Raw genomic sequence first — 24,107 nt, forward strand, 5'->3', positions numbered from 1 at the left:
ATACAGTATATAGTTGATCATCACATGTAAATTGACACAAACTAATCTGCAATGATAAAAATCAAACAAGTAGTCACATTTGTGGGGTATAAAGACTAAGAGGAGGCAGGAGAGATGGTTGTAGGTTACTGGAATTATTCTATTTCTTAATCTTGGGTGGTTATACTAGTGTATTCATTGTGTAAAAAATAAATCAAGCTGCATAGTTAGGATTTCTGAACTTTTCTGGATGTTCGTTATATTTTCATAAGAAAGTTTACCCAAAAAATGAACAACACACATCCATTTATTTAGTTTTGAAAATATCTACAATTATACAACTCTCTATTTTAATTAAATACAAGCAAAGAATTGGCCCTTGTCAGTTTAATTTAAAATACCAGATTTAAAAAAGACCTTTCACCAGGACTATCTACATGTCTTTGTATCACAAACTACAGAAGGCTATCCAATATATGAAGATTTCCATGGAAAAATATACCACACCCTGTATTGTGAATTTATGACAAGCATTGAGATTGGAAACTGGATACTAAATGGGTAACTCTAAGCCAAAAGTCAAATTAAAAGTCCCTGTTTTTATTCAGGCAATAAAGCAATTCAGTGAAAGAAGGTTTGGCACTTTCTGCTCTTTGGCAGACTTGTTGGCTGGGAGCCTCGTCCTCAACCAATCGGGCCCCACTGAGTTTGTGTTCCACGTGCTCACCGTGGTCCCTGAACTCCAGGCTCCCCTCTTCCTCCTCTTCCTTCTTCTCTCTTTGGTGATCCGCTATGGCAACACAGCCATCATCTGGGTGGTGTGCACGCACGGCTCGCTGCGCACCCCAGTGTATCTCTTCCTGGCCAACCTGTCCTTTGTAGAGATCAGCTACTCCACCCCTCTGGTGCCTCTGATGCTCTCCAAACTTTTGGGGCCCCAGAAGCGCATTCTGCTGGCTGGCTGTGGGGTCCAAATGTTCCCTTTTGTCACCCTTGGTAGCACTGACTGCTTTCTCTTGGCAATCCTGGCATATGACCGCTACGTGGCCATCTGCCACCCGCTGCGCTACACCCTCATAATGACGCAGAAGCTGTGCATCCAGATGGTGGTCCGTCCCGTGGGCCTGGCCATCTTCCTATCCCTGCAGCTCACATCCTTGATCTTCACCTGCCTTTCTGTGGGCACACATGGAAATCAACCACTTCCTCTGCGACGTGCCTGTGGTCCTGCGGCTGGCCTGCGCTGACATCCATGTGTGCCAGGCCGTCCTCTACATGTTGGGCATCCTCGTGCTGACCGTCCCCTTCCTGCTTATCTGTGTCTCCTATATGTTCATCACCTTGGCCATCCTGCACATCGGCTCAGCTGAGGGCCGCTGCCGCACCTTCTCCACCTGCTCCTCGCACCTCACCATGGTCCTGCTGCAGTACAGATGTTCCAGCCTAGTCTACCTGCGTCCCCAGTCCAGCACCTCAGAGGATGAGGACAGCCAAATCGCCTTGGTCTACACCTTTGTCACCCCTTTACTCAACCCCCTAATTTACACTCTGCAGAACAAGGGTGTCAAAGGTGCCCGGAGGAATGCCATCATCTGTTAAGCAGCCTGACACCAGCGAAGGCACGGGGGAGCTGGGGTGTCTGTCGTTTGCCATGATAATGAACTCTAAAAACCGAATGCAGAATTAGAATACTTTTCCATACTCTGCAGTTAGTATATCTTTTGCCATATTTGCCCCATGTCCACAACATGCACTCGTGTTCTTGAAGTGCTTTGAATAAGGTTTGAAAATGGGATAAAGCCTTGAATGTAGGAACTCTAGTCTACTAGCCCTGCTTTAAAGGTCCACAGCTCACCCAAGGCGATCGCTCTACCACAAACCCCCTCATATACTCTGTTAATTAAGGGCCATGCCTTTGGACACCTTGCCTCCTGGGGAGGCAATGATACTAAGTTATCCTTTGAAAGATACTTTAAGTTAGGGCTATCCATAAAGATATATATTTAACTCCATGAAATATATTTATTATTGTTTAAAATTCAAATATATGGCAAATAATAGCTCATTTAATGCATCACATTTCCTTCATTCCATACATCCCAACCATCGCCTTCATTGTCTTTCATTCTGACATGAAATGGTCAGCAATTAGCATTCACTGACTAAACACCTACCATGTGCCAACCATGCTACACGATGGAAAACTGCAGCTGGTTGATACCAGTACCGGCGGGAGCCCTCTGTTGCTGTCACCTTCCACGCTGCCTTTGCCTGTCTGGTTCCGCACATTTCCTGTGCCATGTTAATGATCCACTCAGCAGGTGACGCCACCGCCCCTCCCACCTCAGCTCCTCCTGCTGAGGGGTGGCTGATTTATCTTCCTGTACCTGTGCCCCACCACAGAGAAGCCCTCAGGTAGAATGGGTGTCCCTGTCTGGTGTTAACAGCAGACATCACACTGCCCAACCTCCACATTTACACACTGAGGACCAATGAGGTGAAGAGGGCTGCAGGGCCAGTTCTTAGCAGGAATGGCATCTCCCAGAACAGTGATGGGGGGCTACACCCTGTCAAGCAAGGGTCTGGATCCAGCCCATAAAGCTGACTTCAATAAGCAATTGTAAGCAATTCCAGGAAGACAGTGAGAGTGTCTACCAGTGGATATTAAAACCAATCTAAGAAATTGATATAACCTTTCAGAAGGACATATGGCTAAGGATAGCAAAGGCCTAAAAAAGTCTTTATTTGTTTGTTCAATAATTCTTATGCTAAAGTCATAACCTCAAAAAATTGTCAAACAAAACTGAAAATGTAGGGCTGCTTCTTACATTTATAAAATGAGAAGTCATTAAAATCTAATTTCCAATATGGGATACATAAATACAGCATACTTTAAGTCCTATTTAAATTAATATTTAGTAACAAGAGCAATGTTTATCATTATAGCTGTAAGTGGTGAGAGCACAATGAAAGCATGTCTTTTTGTAAGTGATAAAAGTAAATGGGTACTTATAAGAGCCCAGTTTTGTAAAAATACTCATACATGATGATGAATAGAAATACCCCAAAAAGTTAATGGTTGTTATCTGCCATTTGTAGAATTATGGATAATTTGTTTATTCATTTATGGATGATTTTTCCATGTTTTTAAAAATAAGACTCTACTACTCTTCTAATCAGAAAAATAATTTCTTAAAGGAATCTAAGGCCTATGTAGATTTATTTTGCACCTAAGCCTCGTGCATGCACAGTGCAATCCTCCACTTCTCATTTTTTTCCTAGATTAGCACTTCTTGGTTTGGTTACTTCTCTTCCAAAGTACTTCTGGTGCTTTTAATTAAGCTTATTTCATGTGGGGATAAAGTGAAGGACTACAAAGTGTTACTTATTTTTGGAACAGCCAGGGATTTAACCATATATTAGAAATGACTTTGCTTCCAACGAAATGTTAGAGAAGGGGAATAAAACTCTCTGATTGGCAGGTTGTTCATCCACATATCCAGCCTAGTTACATCAGAACATAATGAATCAATTAAATGTGCACTCTGTGCTAGGCATTGTCTGGAATGCCAGCAAAAGGAAAATTTACAACTGCATTTCCATGCCTCTTTTCATTTTTATAAAGTGTCACAAATCATATAGAAAATTAAGTTAAAACTCAAAAAGAAGAGGGTGATGGGAAGAAGGCTGTAAAGTGTTGATCAATCCTTTCGACTGAACTGGAGGGCTTCTCCAGTTACCTTCCTGCCTGTATTTGAGCTTAATGAAAGGAGCTCCTCCACCTTTTTTTTCTTTTATTAAACACTGCACTACATGCAATACAAACTGGGAATCACTTCCATTCACTGCAACAGCACAGTTATAAATGCTACTTGCAAGTAACTGTGAGAAACATCATTATAATGTCTTCTTAACCTCTTCATTACAGGCTTAAATGAGGGTATCACTTCCATTCACTAAAATAACACTAGGCAAATTTACCCTGGAAGTACGTCTTTTAGAAACACCTCAATTAGAAGTTTCGTTAAACATTTCACTGCAATGAATAACATTGTGCTGAATGCAGCTTGCAAGTAGCTTTACGAGGAACATCTTATTTACCAGTGTATTTAAATAATTCACTATATGCATTTCAGAATGAGTATCCCTTCCACTCAATGAAATAACACTGTGCTGGAAACACTCTGCAAAGTAGATTTCTTGAACACTTTTATTATGTTTTCTCAAACACTTTGACAATATGCACTACAGAATGAGTATCGCATCCATGCACTGAAGTAACCCTGTGTTGAATGCAGTAGGCAAGTGGCTTTGTAGAAATAACTTTGTTATGTCTTTTTGTAATCTTCATTACTTGCATCGCAGAAAGGGAATCACTTCCATTCACAGAAATTATACCCTGCTGAATGCAGCTCGCATGCAGGTTGTTAGAAGCATCTTTTTTGTTGTTGAAGTATAATTGTCATATAACATTATATTAGTTTCAGGTGTACAACATACTGATTCAATATGTGTATACAACATGAAATGATCACTACAAGAAGTCTAGTGACCATCTGAGCTCCTCCTTCTTAATGAAAAATTATTTTCTTAATATAAGAGTCTTTCCATAAAATTATTATATTCTGGAATTAGGACAGTGAGTGAAATATCAATATATCATGAGTCAAATAATGGATTGAAGTGTCAACCAATGATGTTTCCCTTGAGAAAATGATGATTTCCCCCCACCCCTCCCACCCCATGACAAAAGCAGCATAAGCAGAAGTCAAAACTTGCAAGACCACTTTGGGTTTCCTCTACATTTCCTCTCCTGCCTCTTTACTTCTTTCAAAATTCTACTCCTTTCAAAACCCTGTTAATACCCTTCATGTAGTCTTTTGGGTATGGGAGTCTCTCCTTGGTACCTGCCTTGCAGAGAAGTCTTTGCCTGGGAAGCAACCTGTCTCTCCACTGACATCTTCTATCGATGCCTTTCTCATTGGAATTTTATTAGAATACATTTTATCATGCAATGTTCTTAATCGAGTATGTCTCCACTACAAATCAGTAAGCACCTTGAGACCAGAATGCATGACAAAAACATCGCCGGTATGTTGTCACAGTGGAGTTCTCTGACTCCTTTCTCACAGTTTAACTGTTGGATGAAAGGGAGAGTCATTTACAGTGATAGGAGTAGTGTTTCCAGGTGGGAATTCCTTTCTCATAAACATTTATTTTAAAACCCAAATTCTGAGAATGAGTAGTTGAAAATCAGGTAAATTGGAAAAAGTATTGTAATTCTCCTGCAAAGATTAAAACATAATAATCAGCAGAGGGAAGTTACTGGTTTAGAGGAATTCACTCATGCCAAGGAGAAAGCAAAGAATAGGAAGCCTGACATGTGGAATCAAGGCTGAGTCTACATTTCTGGAAGCAGGACAAGAAGCACTGGGAGAGAAGCCATCACAATCTTTCTATCAGTTTTGCTGGTAGCTGTTCTCATGTGTGTGTGTTCATGACACTATCTGTTGCTAACAGTGAGTCATTTTTCCAAATAAAATTAGTATTAAAATTAATATGCATAAGTTTTTTGCCTAGGATACTTTATATGAGTCCTATGAGTGATGTTCCAAGAGATAACAAATTTCAGAAGCAAATAAGTCCTTAAATTGGCCATTTTGACATGATTTTTATAGTGCTGTTAATTTTATTGAGAGAGCTGAATGTTTAGCTATTCAAGTACTACCCAGTAAAGTTCCTGAGATGTTTTCCAGCGTCTATTTGCTGTAGTCTACAGTACTTGGTATATACTAATACTTAATACAGATAATGATTAAACAAATTTTAGATACCTATAATAATGAGTAAATATAAGGAGTGCTGAATATATTTTAAGAATGACTTATAACTTCATGCATTCCTGAAAAATTCCCAGGAATTCCAATTTCTCATTCCCATATGTTGAAGTCCAAGGAAATCATATAAAGAATGTGAGTTTGTGCACCTCTGTGTTGTCTAATTACAACTAATGAATGTAGATGGAGAGATGGCCAGATGAGGAAATGATTGAATGAGAAATTATACAACACATTCTGGGCAGACTGTTTATGGATGGGTTGAAAATAACCCACTCTACCACACCATCAGGAAACTCAACCAGCGTCTTCGTGACGATAACCACATTCCCTTCTCTCTCTGTCTCTCTCTGTCTCTCTTTCTGTCTCTGCAGTACCTTTGAAAATCACATTGTAAAATTACAGATTCCAGTGAAAATCAGTAGAAGCTTGAAGTACGGTGGTGATTATTCCCTGGGCTCTCTTTGCACACTAGCTCCAGTTTGAGAATTGTCCTAGTGGCCTCCTTTTGGTTTCAATCCAGCTCTCATGAGAAGGAAATAAGGAAAACCATTCAAAGAGAATATAGTACTTGCCAAAATCTCTGACTCCATGGATCTAACATTCATGAGGGGAAAGAGACAATAACTAAATAGGCAAATGCTATGGATATAAGCAGGAGAATGGGGCAGAGAAGGGATTTACAATAAGAGTGTCGAGGGATAGTGACTTGGGGATGTGCCATGCACTGGGTTATATTGCCAGAATTCACAGACAAAAACACAAGGTACCTGCTTTCAAAGAGTTTACAGACTATTGGGAAACTAAGCACAAAATTATAAGTCAAATATTTTTTCCCAAGAGTACAGGAAAAAAAAATATATGCAAGAAGACTATGGTGTAAGATATGCCAGTGTCTTGTTCAACATAAGTTTTAGGATGTTCTTCTATGTGTTTTCCAAGAAGGGTTTATATTCCCTTTTCCATGACAGAGATGCTGTTAGGAACCCTAGCTCCAAAATGCCAAAGTTGACAACTCTTACCTTCATACACAGATGAGGCCACGAGCCTCCAGCAAATCCTGTGGTTATACTTAAATACCTCCTGCTGGCTTCTATCCAGGGTCTTCTTTTTCTGAGAAACTGCCACATATCTCACTTCTTCTCTAATGTGGATTAATTTCCTATTAGATTGTCTGGGAGGATGACAGCTTCATCCTGGATGTTACCACATGTAGAAGCATCCTTGGCTATACTCTGCCTCCCAGCTTCTGCTTCCAGAAGCCCAGCAAAGATTTAACATCTCAACCTCTGCTTCTCTGGGAGAAAAGGCACAGCAAGCAAAGATTTTGCATTGACTCTGCTATGATAATAGATTGAAATTCCATTTGAAGCAAGGATAAAGTGGTGAGTTTGTTTTTATTATATTTTAATTGAAGTGTAAATAACATACTATAAAATGCATAGGTTTCAATTTGTTCAGTTTGATGTGTTTGTGCAATTTTATTCAATAATGAAATATTTTCATCAATGCAGAAAGTTTTTTCATGCCTCTTTCACATTAATTCCTGTCTCTGCCCAATCAACCCATTCTGACTTCTATCACTGTAAATTAGTTTTGCCCATTTGCAAATTTCTTATGAATAGGACACATACAATATGTATTATTTTGAGCCTGGCTTCTTTCACTTAACATAATGCTTTTGAGATTCATACAGGTGGTTGTGTATGTCAGCAATTTGTTCCTTTTAATTCCTGAGTAGTATTCCATTGTATGAATATACCACAGTTTCTTAGTCCAGTTTCTTTACTCATTGTGAGCTTGATTTTAATGTCTCCTCCATATGCTTTTTTTCTTGATCTTTTATACTTGACACATGACATGGATGCTTATCATTGGATGGTTTCTGTGACTCACCCCATATGCTAGTTCTTCCCCATTCTCATTTCTCACTGTTCCAGAGCCTAACACACCCGGGTCTCAACCAGGCTTTCCTGGAGGTATTTTGTTATTTGAGCCTTGGTGATTTTATCAGTGATTAACTCAAACCAGCTAAGAGAGGAGGCTAGGACTGTGCAGCCCTTAAATTACACAAAATGCTGACCCCTCTGGAGAAAACAAAAGAAGAAAAGCTAGTTTCTATTGAGCTGCTAACAATGTTTCAGGGACCAATTTAGGAGTTTTGCAAATATCATCACCAGTTTGCTGATATGAAAACGGGCTGTAAGGAGTTAAGTACATGGCCAAGATCACACACCCATGAGGTGGCAGAACTGGAATTCAAACCTAGATGTGTCTCATTTCAAAGTTCCTGCTCTTTCTACCCCATCAACATGAAGAACACCCACCAGAGAGCCCTGAACTAGGAATCAGTTCATCTGGTTTCTAGTTTTGTTTCTGCCAAAACTAATCAACTGATGTTAGCAAGTCACCCGTCCCTCTGGGGACCCATTTACTCATTCGTACAATGAGTGACATTCCAGTTGACCTTAGTGGTCCTCTCTAGCTCTAGATTCTATGACTCTGTTCATGGAATTATCCTACATTGTAAATTTATGAGTGCCCAGAAATGTTTGGCAAGGAATTGGTAAATGCAAATCCAAACACTTTAGCCTGACATCAAAAGTGTGCCAAGATCAGGCCCCACGTTACAACTTTACAACTTTATTTCTTCCTTGGTTATCTGAACCTCAGTCTTAGCAATTCTGGTCTCTTTAATAAACCCAGAACATGCCGTGCATGCTCTCATGACCTGGCCTTTGCCCATACCATCCACTTGCTTCAAAATCCCTCTCTGCCTCTCCACCTATATAAACCCAACCCATTTTAAAAGAATGGCTGTAGTTCACTTCCTCCATGAAATATTTGCTTATTACCCAAATCCACGGATAGCTCTCTCTCCCCTGAATTCCTGCAACATTCCTCCTATCCTGCTTAGTATCTGATGGCAACCGTTGTACTTGTCTCTCCCTGCCACTGAAAGGAGGCTCTTGCTTCTTGTTCAGTATTGCTGGTTAACTTTTGGAGGACAGATCCTGAGGGTTAGCTCTCATGACTTCCCCCTAAAACTTAGGACAGAACAGTAAATAAGGTAAGTCTAAGTAATGTTTCATTAATAAACTCTGAACGGATAAAATACACTTAGGAGATTTTTCCAAGTCTTTCTCCTAACATTCAGATTCTATCTCCCCAGTTTCACAGCATGGCAGGAAAAATGGGTTTCCTCTTCCTGAAACGTTGGACCAGGGTGATTGGAATCCTGGAGAAAGAATGCAATGAGAAACTACAACCACCACAACCCAAAGCAAGACATTCTTAGTCAAGATAACTAAGAATCCATACTATCCCTCAGAAAATGTTTTGGGTCCCACAGAAAACAAAGTAAACCAGCTCAAGTGTGAGCCAAGAAGGAGGGAATCTAATGAGTGGTGAAGAATATCAATCAGAGTCTTAGAGACAACTACAGATGTGAAAACTGTGTGTAGTTTTGTTAACACTTTTGCCATAGTTTTCCAAGACTGGCCACCTCTTTTGAAGGGGTCTCAGCAGAGATGACATCGCCCTCAAGTGGGCAACATTAGTTCTTGGGGGTAAAAAAAAATTAGATATTTTAATACTTTGTGGCTCTTCAAAGCTCAACACTGTATGATAAAATCTTATTTCATAGTACTTCATTTTATGGGAGGTGGAGAGAATTGAGGATGAAATATCTGTAAGGGGATGTCTGGGCTATAATGAATAAAAAATTGAAAAACACTGCTCTAGACTGACTGGACTTGATTCTCTTCTCTTTTCTTTCTCTTGGAAAAATGGAGGGACCATATTGTACCATAAAATTTAAAGATAATGACAGAGCATAGATAGATCTGAGTAGTGCAAGAGGTGGACAGTAAAGGACACAGGTCTTATATTACCTCCTCCTTTCTAATGACACTGCTTACCTCCCAAACCTACCTCTCTCCAAGGTCTTTCAGCTAGCAGAAGTTCTCTTCCTCTTCTGGACTCAGATTAATAGCCATAGTGTACAACATGATCCCTGATTTCCTGTGTCGCCACCCACAGGGCCAGATAAAGCAACCTGAAGTGCAGAAGAGTCAATTCCCTATGGGATGAACTTGGCTGATGAGAAACAACAGATGACAAGAACAGGGCATATAAACATCCCTTCCTTTTCCCATCCCTGAGCTGCTCCCGGCTGTGATTTCTCCTTCCAGAGGAGCCCCACGTGCAGAATGAACATATCTGATAAGTAATCTCTGGCTCTTCCATGCTGTGAACAATCAGCCTTGAAGTGACGCCTTTCACTGCATTTTTCTGCATCGATCCTAGCCTCCAGTTTCCTCTATTGTCTTCCTCTTTACCTCCCTGGAGTTTTACTTTCCAAATAAAATGTCAAGACTTAAATTCTTGCTTCAGGTTGTCTATTTTAGCTAAGACAATGTCATCTTAGTCCCTTCAGACTGCTAAAACAGAATATCATCAGCTGGGTGGTTGATAAACCACAGAAATTTATCTTACAGTTCTGAAGGCTGGAAGTCCAAGATCAAACACTAGCAGATTTAATGTCTGGATAGTGTCTGTTGCCTGGTTGTAGCTCTGGGCAGAGGGGATTCCCCGCTCGGCTAAGTTCACTATGAATTTGTTGAGACTGAGTAATGACAATGGAACATTGTGGGTAAAAAGGGGCTCAAAGCAAGCCTTATTCTCACAGAGGCCACCCGTTTGTCTACAAGCAGCCAGCCTGTCTCCCTCTTTTCCCCCTGGCTCCAGCCTCTGCCCAGGTGCTGCCTCCGCTCCACACTCTGCTCCCCAGGCACTGCTTCTGCTTGTAGCTCCCCAGTCTCTGGTCCCTCTTCTAGGCTCCTCTCCTGCTTCCCTCTGCCTTAGCAACAGCTGGCACTCCTCTTAAGGAAATACAGGCCATAAGTAGCTTATTGCCAATGGGTATGCAAGCACGCACCTGTGCAGTAGGCTAACTATTACCTCATCAAACGCATACAATGGGTGAGATTAGGATCAGGTGAGAACCCTGGCCATGAAATTTCCATTTTCCCTACCCTGGTTCACAGACAGCCATACTCTCACTGTGTCCTCACATAACAGAAGCAGCAAGGGAGCTCTCAGGCCTCTTTTATACGGGTACTGATTCCATTCATGAGGGCTCTGTCCTCATGACCTAATCACCTTCCAAAGGCTCTGCCTCCTAATGCTATCACATGGGGGTGAGACTTCAACATATGAATTTGGGGAAGACCCAAACACTCACACCGTTAGAATAGTAGAAGGAGTAACTCATAAATATGAGTCATGCACAAGTTGCAGGAACAAGGAGTCTGGTTCCATAAACATTTCTTTCCTAGATGTAATTAGATAGATAGATAGATAGATAGATAGATAGATAGATAGATAGATAGATAGATAGATAGATATAGATAGATGGTGGAGAGATGGATAGATAGATAGATAGATAGATAGATAGATAGATAGATAGATAGATAGATAGATAGATAGATAGATAGATAGATAGATGATAGATAGATAGATGGTGGAGAGATGGATAGATAGATAGATAGATAGATATAGATAGATAGATAGATAGACAGATATAGATAGATAGATGATAGATAGATGGTGGAGAGATGGATAGATAGATAGATAGATAGATAGATATAGATAGTTTGATCAATAGATAGATGGTAGAGAGATGGATAGACAGATAGATATAGATAGATAGATAGATGATAGACAGATGGTGGAGAGATGGATAGATAGATAGATAGTTAGATAGATAGATAGATATAGATAGTTTGATCAATAGATAGATGGTAGAGAGATGGATAGAATACTTTATCTTTTCTTTCTTTTCCATTACCCAGTTATTTTAAACATTAGTTATGAATAACCATACAATTAGCCCATAGATTAAGTTATTTCCTGTTAGGAGAGAGTGACTGCTCTTGGTTTGGATAAGAAATAACTGCACCCTATCATAAGGCACGTGTACACATAGAAGAAGGGATGGACTGATTCAAGCTGTGTCTGGCTGTGGGGCTCCCCTTGTTCCTGCCCATTTCAGGGCCCATTCCAGCCTTACCACTGTACCTGCGAACCACCCAATATCATTTAAATATGTTATTTTCAATATTAAAAGCCTGAGTTTCTTTCTTTCTTTGGCAGCTAGGAGCCTTGAGTGCTGAATCACTGTCTCCAGACCCCCAGGGCTGACATCCATTCACCGGGAAGGAAGGCCAGAGCCGACTTCCTCCTGCTGGAGACGACCTTTAGAGACATAACCCCTAGTGCAGGGATTTAACCTAATTCTCAGGGGATTTACTCAGGGCTCCCCCTCTACTAGGCACTAGAGTGGAAATAGAGAAGAAACTCTCCAAATGCTCACCATCTCCCTGGGAACATAAGACACACAGCAAACCATTGACTTGCTCCAAAGAGCAGAAACCAACCAAGTTACACACAGGAAATGACAAGTAGGAAGAGGCACCTGAAGACAAACAAACAAACAAGAACGCAGAGCTGCCTGTGGATTCCCCATTTACCTCACTGAGACTCGGATGTGAAAAAAACTGCCTGTCTTGCTGAAAATACTTCAGGGATATTACCCCAAAGGACTTAGATGGAACTAAATGTCCCGTGTGAGCACATGACTCTGTTAACTCTGGTGCTTGGGGAAAGAGTCTGGTTCTGAAAATACATAAGAGCTGATGTCAGGTCCCTCCTGCTACCCTATCAACAAGTTAAGCTACAGAGTCTATTTTCCACTAACTTCCTGAGATTTTTGCCATCTTTCATAGGTGAGCCTTTTTAGACTTTAATGCTGCTCTTAACCAGCTTGATGGCTGCCTCAGAAACTCTGAACAAATTGTATGGGACTGTTGGAGGGTGGGAGAGGCAGCACAGGAAGGTGACATTAGAAGTTCTCACTCAGAAATGCACCCTTTTCCATACTGGTCAAGCCTGAACCCTCCCAGGGCTTAGTGATCACAAGACCCTTTAAGGCTACTCTGTATCTTGCCCTGAGGTTTAGATACAGTTGCCAACAGTCCTTTATCTCATTTCAGTTTTGCCTTGGAGTCGCCCTTCCACCTTGTTTCCCACCCTCTCTGATTCTCAGGTGCAAAGAGACCTCAGAGCTACTGCCCCAATTTCCACTGCCCTTCAGTTTTCAGAATCCCTGAGGTGGAGGTTTCTCTTTTTCTGGCTTGTTCATGGAAAGAAAAGCTATTTGGGGACTTGGCTATCTCTAGTGTGAAAGACAAGTGATTTTGGAGACAAATAAAAGAGACAAAAAATGAGAGGGGAGCAATACTAGAAAAGTAGAAAGACAGGGACCAAAACACCTTGGCTCTCAAGCCAATATTCTTTCCAATAACCCACAAGGAAAACCATGCATGGTCCAACCTCACTTCTCTACCTCCAGGCAACACCTTGGGAGGTCCCTATAGCTTTCTGGTCACTTTTAGCTTTAAGAATAAGTTCTCCTTGGTTCTAAAGACCCACTTCCACATATTCAAAAGTGTAGCCCAATTTAAAACTTCAATTTACATCCCTCAAAGCACCTTCAAAGGATGAATGTGAATGAATGGTGGGAAAGATCTTAGCACCAGTTTGTTCATTTTTAAGTAATTCCTTCAGGGGTATCTACTATCTTCAGAATATGGAGTATACCTTGCCCATTGTCCTCATTTGTGGGCATTTAACTTCATTTGGAGCCAAGTGTGAAAATCACATTCTGAATTATGTTAGAGTCTAAGACGTTCATTGAGGTATTTATCTTATCTCCCCACCTTTTCTTTCTAAGGCATTTCTTGACTCTGCACTGCTGACAGATTTCCCGAGTAAGTGATCTTTCTCCAGCCTTCATTCCCTTTAGCCTAGAGGGAGTGTCTACTCCCCTGCAATGGTACTGTATTGCAATGCTACCCAGCTGAATAGTACCAGACTGGGGGTTCTTGTGGGAGCATGACAGCCTTGCATTCCTTTCTTCACATCAGCAGAAATATGCATCAAGGAAACCAAACCACCATCTCTGAATTCCTCCTCCTGGGACTCTCCAACCAGGCTGAACAGCAGAAGCTCCTCTTTGTGCTTTTCCTGGGCATGTACCTGGTCACCATGGTTGGGAATGGGCTCATCACTCTGGCCATTGGCTTGGATCCTCACCTTCACACCCCCATGTATCTCTTCCTGGCCAATCTATCCCTGGCTGATATTTCCTCCATTTCCACCTCAGTCCCCAAGATGCTGATGAACATTCAGACCAAGAGTCAATCCATCTCTTATGACAGCTGCATCACACAGATGTACTTTTCTATTATCTTTGTTGTCATTGACAATTTCCTCTTGGAAGTCATGGCCTATGACCGTTTTGTGGCTGTCTGCTACCCTCTGAACTATACGACCATCATGCAACCCAGGCTCTGCATTTTGCTCGCAGTCATGCCGTGGGTCCTCAGTAATATTGTTGCCCTAACACACACCCTTCTACTCCTTCAATTGCTCTTCTGTGACAGCAACTCTGTCCCACACTTCTTCTGTGACTTGGCCTCTCTGCTCAAACTGTCCTGCTCAGACACAACGATCAACGAGCTTGTGTTGTTTATCATGGGCTCATCAGTCATCACCTTCCCCTTGGCCCTCATCTTCTTCTCCTATGTCTGCATTGTCAGGGCTGTGCTGAGAATCTCGTCCACAGAAGGAAAGCGGAAGGCCTTCTCCACCTGCGGCTCTCACCTGACGGTCGTATCCCTTTTCTATGGTACCATTGTAGGGGTTTACTTCTTCCCCTCATCCACTCATCCTGATGACACAGATAAGATTGGTGCAGTGCTATTCACAGTGGTGACACCCATGATAAACCCTTTCATCTACAGCCTGAGGAACAAGGACATGAAAGTTGCCTTGAGAAAACTCATCAGTGGGAAAAAGTTCTTCCCTGTGTTGCCCTAAGCATCTGAATTCCTTTTATCACCATAACCAGATGGATTATTCTGCCCAGAGGTTTTGGCACAGTTGTGATGAGGGCTTTGGGCTTTTCCACATAGTTCTGGTCTTGGAAAAAAGACCCTTAGCCCCCATAGTAAGTCATAACATGTATCTTGATTGCACTCTGTTACTACAAGCTTTGGTGCAAATTGTTTATGATTTAGACAATAACAAATGCATGTAGTGCCTACAGTCTGGCTTTTGCATCTTTGAGGACAAGTGTTACTAATTATTTCATTCAATCTAGATTTCTGTAGATCAGCTTTTGTCAAAGTCTGTTTTGCCAAAAGTACTGTTTGCTTAGTAGTTACAAAAATTCAGGACCCCACATTCAAATAATTTGGGAAAACTCCAAGCTAAATGAAGCAAAATGTCTTAACTAGGCAACTTACCAGAGCCTTTAGTACACTAGAAATTCCCAGGAGGATAATGTGGTAGACAGCATTTCTCAAAACAAAGTATATTCAATAATACAGAACCTGGTTCATCACAAAGTAGTTCATGGGACTAGTGTCCGGACAAAACACATTTGGGGAAATGTATTTTGATGGAAAATCAGCGAGCACATTTCTAGAAGACAACAATTTTAGTACTAACTCTGTCTCTGACTAGCTATGAGACTTTAGCCATGTCAACTCATTTTCTTGAGCCTGTTTTCCTTATCTGTAAAATGAAGCCAACTGAAAGTGTACATCAGAATTACCTGGAGGAACTTTTTCAAAATTCACATCCCCAGACCCTGCAATGCCTTCTCTTGCTTGACCAGCCACAGTGGTCTTGGATTCATCTGGGCAATTTAACTCACAAAATACACCAAGAATCAAGATTTAAGAAAGGATACAGAACAATCACACAAAATGCACAGTGACAGCATGGTAGAAGTCTCATGATTCCCAGGCATGCCTTCTAAATATCCCAGCCATCCAATACTTGGGATGTGCATGGTCATGAGAGAGAAAGAGTCCTGAGTGGGCGTGACCACCTCAGTTCAGTTCCTTAGGCATTCAGCCTTGCTTATTGCAGACCAAGGAGCCCCAGCTGTCCCAGCCTATGTCTTTGAGTCTGTCTCATCCAACATGTAAGTGAAACCTCAGCTGACCCCAGTTTCATTTCTGACCAACAGCACAAGAACCCAAAGGAAAACTGCCTCACTGAGTCCAGTCAACTCTTCAAACTGTGAAATATAGCAATAAATGACTGTTACTATTTTACATCTGTGCATTATGGGGAGGTCTGCTATTCAGCAAAATGAAACCAAAAGAGTGCTTTTATTTCATAGGATAAAGTGATTTGTATTGTATCTCTTGTTTACTGCTTTAACATTTTATAATGACTCATTTTAGGAAGCAAAAAACCTTTTTTATTTTAAGGAAAATTAGCTGTATTGCCTATTAAACCATCACGCTTAACATATTATGAGAATCTTCCCAGTTACATAAATATCAATTGGTCAGAGCTACAATTTTCTCTCTTTATCCTGGCTTCATCTAGCACATGTTTTAGAGTAAGAACCATCAGGGTTAGACCCAGATCATTTGGTTTAAGCTCGTTTCCATTCCTGTGGGCCTGTCCTAATCCTTTATTACCTTTACCTCAAAGGCCCCACAGGAGGCTGTATACATTGTAAGGCAGAGCGCCATGTGCAGTGAGCCATGGGGAAGCTGATTTGACTAGGCATAGGCTTATATGCAAGGTAGGAGTCCACCTGAGAAAATGAATTAGGATTAAATTTGAGGCACAAAGGGAAATTGATTGAGAAAACAGAGAATCACAGACTTTCATGAAAACATTGACAAGTTGTCAAAGAGGAAGGGCATAAATCTGTATGTAGCTGCTTATGTTCCCCTGAATCATTTTCTTATTTGTCATTTTCAAATAATACCTATTGTAAGCCTTCTATTTACTAGGTTCTGGGTCTGGCCCTGGGAATAAAATGAATAATTCACAATTCATGCCCTCAGTGCCCTCAAAAATAAAGACAGAAACTGTATAAAATTATGTTAAATGATTCTTAAGACTGGATAAGCAAAGACAATGTTTAGTGAATAATTAATGTCAGATTTAGAAAGTATATAGATTTTGTACAAAGCACAGTCAACTGAAGTTTATGCTATTCTTGTTCTTTTGTGTGATACATACTTGAGAAAAGCCAACTTGTGGTTTTATGAATAAATTAACAGAAATCCCTATCGTCTAGGAGCAGGAAACACAAATGCAAGAGAAATGCTTGAAAAAACAAACCAAAAAAATATCCATACATCAGGTAAGAAGGATTTACAAGGCCTAATGTATAAAGTGTCAACAAATATTCATTAATTAGCCACTAAAAAAACATTCTGAGTACCTGGTGACAGTCAAAAGAAACTAAGACAGTTCCATTGGCCTCCTGGCTTTTACTTCACAGTACATGAGACAGACAATGGGCATAAGAATAAGTAAATGTTGGCTATACTATGAGGTAGCAAGAAGGCCTATAATAAACTGTAAGGCATGGTCAGAAGACAGATAATGACACAGGGTGAAATAGCTATTTTAGGTAAAGAGGTTGAAAAGCTGGAGAAGACCTCTCTTAGGTATTTGATCCGAGAATTGAATAAAATAAGAGGATGGCCCATGAGAAGATCTGGGGAAACAAACACATTCCAAAAAAAGTGAAGAACAGGTATAAAGATCCCAATGTCAGAACAGGTTGGCATCCTCAAGGAATACTGAGTGAATTGGACTAGGGGCAAGGAGAGGGGAAGTAGATATAGTCATGGAGGTAAAGATCTATGGCTGAGCCTTCTACACCAGAGTAAGGACTTTAGATTTTATTTAAATATTTTAAATAAGTATTTGAATCCATGGAACTGGATGAAATTACTTAAGCAATGACTTCAGAAGGAGAAAAAGACCTATGACCAAGCCTTGGGAGACTCTAACATGTAGACATGAGGACCCAGCAAAGACATCTGAGGAGGAGCGGCCAGTGAGGTAGGATGCCAGAATAAAGTGACAAGTCTTGAAAGAAGAGAGATCCATTGTCTCAGAAACCACAGGGGCCAAACCATCCCTCCTGCAGTCTTGTTTTCTGATCTGCTCTCTTCAGCCCAGGCAGCTATCATCCCTAGAAATCTCTTGGCCAGACCCATATACTCTAAGTTCAAAACAGCCTCCTTCAGAACATATTTTTCAGAAGATAAAACATCTCAAAATACCCCTTTGTCCCCATCTTCCCTCCCTTGCTTATGTCTTACTCTATATTGTCCTTTAACGGAGGAATTAAGATGACTCAGAACTAAAAATCCCTTTTTAAACTGGCATATGGCTTTAGGCAATACCATCTGTGACCTTTTTAACCAACCAGGAATGCTCAGGAACATCTTCTATTTTCTTGGATAATAAAAAGAATGCTACACTGTGACCAAGTGTGGCTTATCCTAGAAATACAAGAATTGTTTAACATTCCAGGAACAATCAATGTAATTCATCATATTAATAAACACAAGATCATCCATGATCATCCATGCTCAAACACTTTCTGATCATCCCAGTGCATACAGGAAAATATTTTCACAAAATCAAAACTCCATTTCTTATTTAAAAACAAAAACAAGAACTTATATCAAACTAGAAATCATGGGGAACTTCCTTAACTTGCTAAAGGGCATCTATGAAAATTCTATATATATGATGAATAGTCAAAGACTGAAAATTTTCCCTTAAGACCAAGAACAGGATAAGAATTTGCATTCTCATTGCTTCTATTCAACATTGTATTGGAAAGGATATAAGTCAGACAAAGAAAGACAAATATCATATGATCTGACTTACATGTAAAAATCTAAAAAAACCAAGCTCATAGAAACAGAGATCAGATTTGTGATTGCCGGTGGTGAGGTGGGAGGTAGCAAGGCTGGCGGGGAATTGGATGCAGGAGTCAAAAGATACAAACTTCCAGTTACAAGATAAATAAGTTTTTTAAAAAACATTTAACAAAAATCAACATCCAATCATGATAAAAACTCAACAAAATGGGCATAGCAGGTACATATCTCAAAGTAATAAAGGCCATATATGACAAACTCATACTCAGTAGTGAAAAGGTGAGAGCTTTCCCTCTAAGATAAGGAACAATACGATGATGTCCATTCTCACCAGTTTTATTTAATATAACACTGGAGATCTTGACCACAGCAATCAGATAAGAAAAAAAGATAAAAGGCATCCAAATTGGCAAGGAAGAAGTAAAATTGTCACTATTTACACATGACATGATATCATATATAGAAAACCCTAAAGACACCACCAAAAAATTATTAGAACTAATAACTGTATTCAGCAAAGTTGCAGGATACAAAATCAATGCACAAAAGTCCGTTGCATTCCTATATACCAGCAATGAACTAGCAGAAACAAAAATCAAGAAAACAATTCCATTTACAATTACATCAAAAAGAATAAAATACCTAGGAATGAACCTAACCAAGGAGGTAAGACCTATACTCTGAAAACTATAAGACACTCATGAGAGAAATTAAAGAAGACACAAATAAAAGGAAATCTATCCCATGCTCATGGATAGGAAGAATTAATATTGTCAAAATGGACATCTGCCCAAAGCAATTAACAGATTCAGTGCAATCCATATCAAAATACCAATGACATTTTTCAATGAACTAGAACAAATAATCCTAAAATTCACATGGAACCACAAAAGACCCCACATAGCCAAAGCAATCTTGAAAAAGAAAAACCAAGTCAGGGGTGTTATACTCCCTGACTTGAGGCTATACTACAAAGCTAGAGTAATCAAAACAGTATGGTACTGGAACAAAAGCAGATCCATAGATCAATGAACCTACACATATATGGTCAATTAATATATGATAAACAGAGAACCCTGATATAAACCTACACATATGTGGTCAATTAATATATGATAAAAGAGCCATGAGTATACAGTAGGAAAAAGACAGTCTCTTACTCAATAACTGGTATTGGGAAAACTAGACAGCTACATGCAAAGAATGAAACTGGATTACTGTCTAACTGCACACACAAAACATTCCTAATCATCAAGAAAATGCAAGTCAAAACCACAATGAGATTATAACCTCAAACCAGTTAGAATGGCCACCATCCAAAAGACAAGAAATAACAAGTGTTGACAAGGATGTGAAGGAACGAGAACCTTCCTAGACTGTTGGTGTGAGTATGGTGCAGCCACTGTGGAAAGCAGAATGGAGTTTCCTCAAAAACCTAAAACCACAAATACCATTCAACCCAGTAATTCCTCTTCAAGGAATATGCCAAAAGAGAACACAAAATCCCTGATTCAGAAAGATATATGCACCTCTATGTTTATTGCTACATTATTTACAATAGCTAACACCCAAAGTGTCCATCAATAGATGAATAGATAAAAAAAGGAGGTTATGCATATACACAATAGAATATATTCAGCCATAAAAAAAGAAATCCTGACATTTTCAACAACATGATGGATCAAGAGGGTATTATGTTCAGTGAAATAAACCAAGCAGAGAAAGACAAATACCATATGATTTCACTTATTTGTGGAATATAAAAACAAAGCAAAACAAAATAAACAAAATAGCAGTAGATTCATAGACACTGAGAAGTAACTAGTGGTTATCATAGGGGAGGGGTCAGAGTCATCAGTGGGTAGGGAGGGTGATAAAAGAGCACAGAAATTCTCAATCATAACATAAGTTGGTCACAGGATGGTAGTACTACATGGGAATATAGCCAATGATTCTATAAAGTTCTCCTATGTTGACAGATAGTAACTGTCTGTTGGGGTGAGGATTTAATAATATGGGTAACTGTTGAACCACTGTGTTGTATAAGAAATAAAAGGTTGTATATCAATTATATGTATAATATATATATACCAATGTAAACCACTATAAGATTGTATATCATTGATATTTCAATAAAAACAGGAAGTTGTAGAAGAATACATTACAATATCCTACTTTAAAACTTAAAGAAAAAGATAAGTAAGTTCTGCACATGTAATGTACAAATGATGACTATAGTTAACAATACTGTATTGTATATTTGAAAGTTGCTAATAGAGTAGAACATAAAAGGTCTCATCACAAAGGGAAAAAACTTTTGTAGCTGTGAGGTAATGAGTGTTAACTAAGCTTAATGGTAATAATTTCACAATATTATACATGTATCAAATCATTATGTTGGGCACCTTAAATTTATACAATGTAATGTGTCAATTATATCTCAATGGAAGAGGAAAAATGCTTAAATTAATAATAATAATAATAATAATAATGACAAAAAATAAAATGTACCACAGGCTCAGAAGGCAGTGGCCAAGGAGAACCAATGGTAGCAAGTTTGGAATAAATATACCATTTCTTTAAATACAAAACTACACTGGAGGTTTTGCCCAGTGTAATAAGGCAAGAAAAAGAAATAAAGTCAACCAAATTAGAAAGGAAGAAACAAAACATTTTACTTGTAGGCAACATAATGGTCTATGTATAAAGTTCAATGAAATCTATAAAAAAAGCTACTGGAAGTAATAAGTGAATTTAACAACGTGGCAAGATCAGTATAAAAATGTAATGATATTTCTGTACATGAGCAAGGAACAATTGGAAATGGATATTTAAAAATCAATAGCATTCAATGGCATTAAACATAATGGAATACTTAGGGGTAAATCTGACAAGATTTGAAAAGTCTGTACACTAAAAGTACAAAACACTGATGGAAGAAATTATAGAAGACCTAAATAAAAGGTGATAGATATATCAATCTTATGGGTCAGAAGGATCAATATTGACAATATGTCAATGCCCCCCAAATTGATCAATAAGGTTAAATGCAATCCCAATCAAAATTGCAACAGACATTTTTATAGAAATTGGATTTTAAATCATATGGAAATTCAGAGAACCTAAAATAATTAAAATGAGTATGAAAATGGATGAAGCTGAAGAACTAGCACTATGTGATTCCTAGACTTAATAATATTCAACACAGTGTAGTGGTGGTGTAAAAATAGGAAATAGATCACAGGAACAGACTAGAACCCAGAAATGGGCCTATACATATATAGAAAATATATTTCAACAAAGGTGCGAAGGGAATTCCACGGAGAAAAGATGGTCTTTCCAACAAATGGTGCTGGAACAATTGGATATCCATATACAAAATATTTGCTTTGATCCATATTTTGTTCCATGTACAAAACAACTCAAATGGATCCTAGACATAAATGTAAAACCTGCAACTATAAACTTCTAGAAAAAGACAAAGGAGAAAATCTTTGCAACCACAGGGATAAGCAAAGATTTCTTAAATATGATTAAAAAAGCACAATCCATAAATGGCAAAATTGTTAAATGGGACTTCATAAAAATTAAAAGTGTTTAGTCTTTGAAGGACACTGTTAAGAGGAACAAAAGATAATGCAGAAACTAGGAAAAAATATTTGCAGATCACATATCTCATAAAGGACTTGTATCCAGAAATATATAGAGCTCTCAAATAACAATCATGAGAAAACAGAAAGGCCACTTCAAAATGGGCAGAATATTTGAACAAATACTTCACCAAAGAAGATATACCAATGGCAACTGAACACACTAAAAGATTACACACCAACAACATTCCTCACCAGCGAAATGCAAACTGAAACCCCACTGAAGCACCACTACATACCTAGTGGAATGCTAGCATCACAAAGGGTGGCCTTGCCAAGTGTTGGTGAGGATGCAGAGGACCCGGAACTCTCATGCACTGTGATAGAAATGTTAAGTGACACAACCCTTTGGAAAACAGTTTGGTAGTTTCTTAAAAAGTTAATCATATATATTTACCTACTACATGATCCAACTATTCTACCCCCTAGATAGTTTCCTAAGAGAAATAAAGTGTAAATCCATACAAAGACTTTTCACTAATGTTTATAGCAACCTTATTTAAAATAGCCAAAAACTAGAAATAACCAAAATACATATCACTGGGTGAATGAATAAACAAATAATGGTATAGAAGAGTACACAGCAATAGTAAGGAAAGAACTGGTGATACCCACAACAATATTAATGACTCTCAAAATAATTATGTCAAGTGAAAAAAGTCAGATATGAGTCCATTTATAGAAGCTGTATATGAAATTCTAAGAAATTCTAACTAATGTACAGTGAAAAAAAACAGATCAGTGGTTGTCTGGGGGCATAAAAGTGTGGGTGGTGGGAAGGGGCACATGAAAGGAAATACAATGGGGTGAAAGGAAACTTTTGGGAGTGATGTGTATGTTCATTATCTTGATTGCGGTGATGGCTTCATGGGTATTTTCATATGTCAAAATTTAATAAATTGTATGCTTTAAGTATGTGCAGTTTTATTGCCTGTCAATTATACTTCAATGAAGCTATTTTTTCAGTCTTAGAAAATCAGAACACACATCTTATGAGACGATAGATGATAGATAAATCCATGATAGAGATGCATAGAACAAAATAATGAAATACATATTTTTAATGCAGTTAAATGGTAAGAAATGACAATTATCAGTGTTTGGAAAGGAATCTTTAATTCTTAGGTGATTACTGAAGATTGAAGAAGACAGGAATGTAAAGTAGGTGACTGCTCGGAGGCACTGCACTGATGAACTACTTATTGACGGAAGCGTTGACTCACAGTGGCTCTGGCCAGGCTCCAGAAGGCGACAGCTCATCTGAGCCATGCAGCTCTTTCTGAGGGAGCCACAGATTCCCCCAGACCCTCTTTGTTGACCTATAATAAACTTCACATTTATGTCAGGCCACAGAGTGCACTCACCCTAGCCCATACCTACCAAACACTGAAACTAAGAATGGAGCAGAAATCCAGGCATTTATGAAGCAAACTGCAACTGAGAATCGTGGTCTGGGAGAAAGCCAGAGGGAAAGGCGTCTGCCTTTCTGGATACCATTGAAGGGCACACATTTTGGAGACAGAATTGAGATCAGATCTTCCCAGGTCTGCCACTTTCTTGCTGCATAATTTGGGCAAGTTACATAATCTCTTTAGGTCTTATTTCCTCCTTTGGCTGAATGAGGTCAATAAAAACTACTTTCCATTAAAGTTGTTAGGAGGACTAAAATAAATGATTCATGCAAAGCTTTTAGCAATAATGCCTAGCATTAGTTTAAGTGTGCATTTACATTTACATTAGTTTAAGAGTTAAGTTTAAAAATTGTTAGAGACCTCTTCACTTCTGAGGACGTCTGGACCCAAGGCTAATCGCAGCCCAAAGGAGACCATTCCAAACAGACTGGAATAGAAGAAGCC

The 24,107-nt window shown here is 39.2% G+C and overlaps 2 protein-coding genes across 2 annotated transcripts; both read left to right on the forward strand.

Annotated features, from left to right (window-relative positions):
- The first annotated feature begins 536 nt into the window (after positions 1–536).
- Positions 537–1,578, forward strand: LOC118909739 (olfactory receptor 10Q1). The gene is given in 2 exon segments (XM_057506665.1): positions 537–1,147; positions 1,149–1,578. Coding segments are annotated over 2 exon segments (1,041 nt in total).
- A 12,181-nt stretch (positions 1,579–13,759) lies between these two features.
- Positions 13,760–14,885, forward strand: LOC118909716 (olfactory receptor 1S1-like). Its single transcript, XM_036880460.2, has one exon. It carries the CDS (start codon positions 13,773–13,775, stop codon positions 14,757–14,759), a length of 987 nt encoding a protein of 328 aa, XP_036736355.2. The 5' UTR covers positions 13,760–13,772; the 3' UTR covers positions 14,760–14,885.
- Positions 14,886–24,107: the final 9,222 nt, after the last annotated feature.

The sequence above is a fragment of the Manis pentadactyla genome, chromosome 9 (genome assembly GCF_030020395.1).
Source record: "Manis pentadactyla isolate mManPen7 chromosome 9, mManPen7.hap1, whole genome shotgun sequence".
In the NCBI taxonomy this organism is placed as follows: Eukaryota; Metazoa; Chordata; class Mammalia; order Pholidota; family Manidae; genus Manis; species Manis pentadactyla.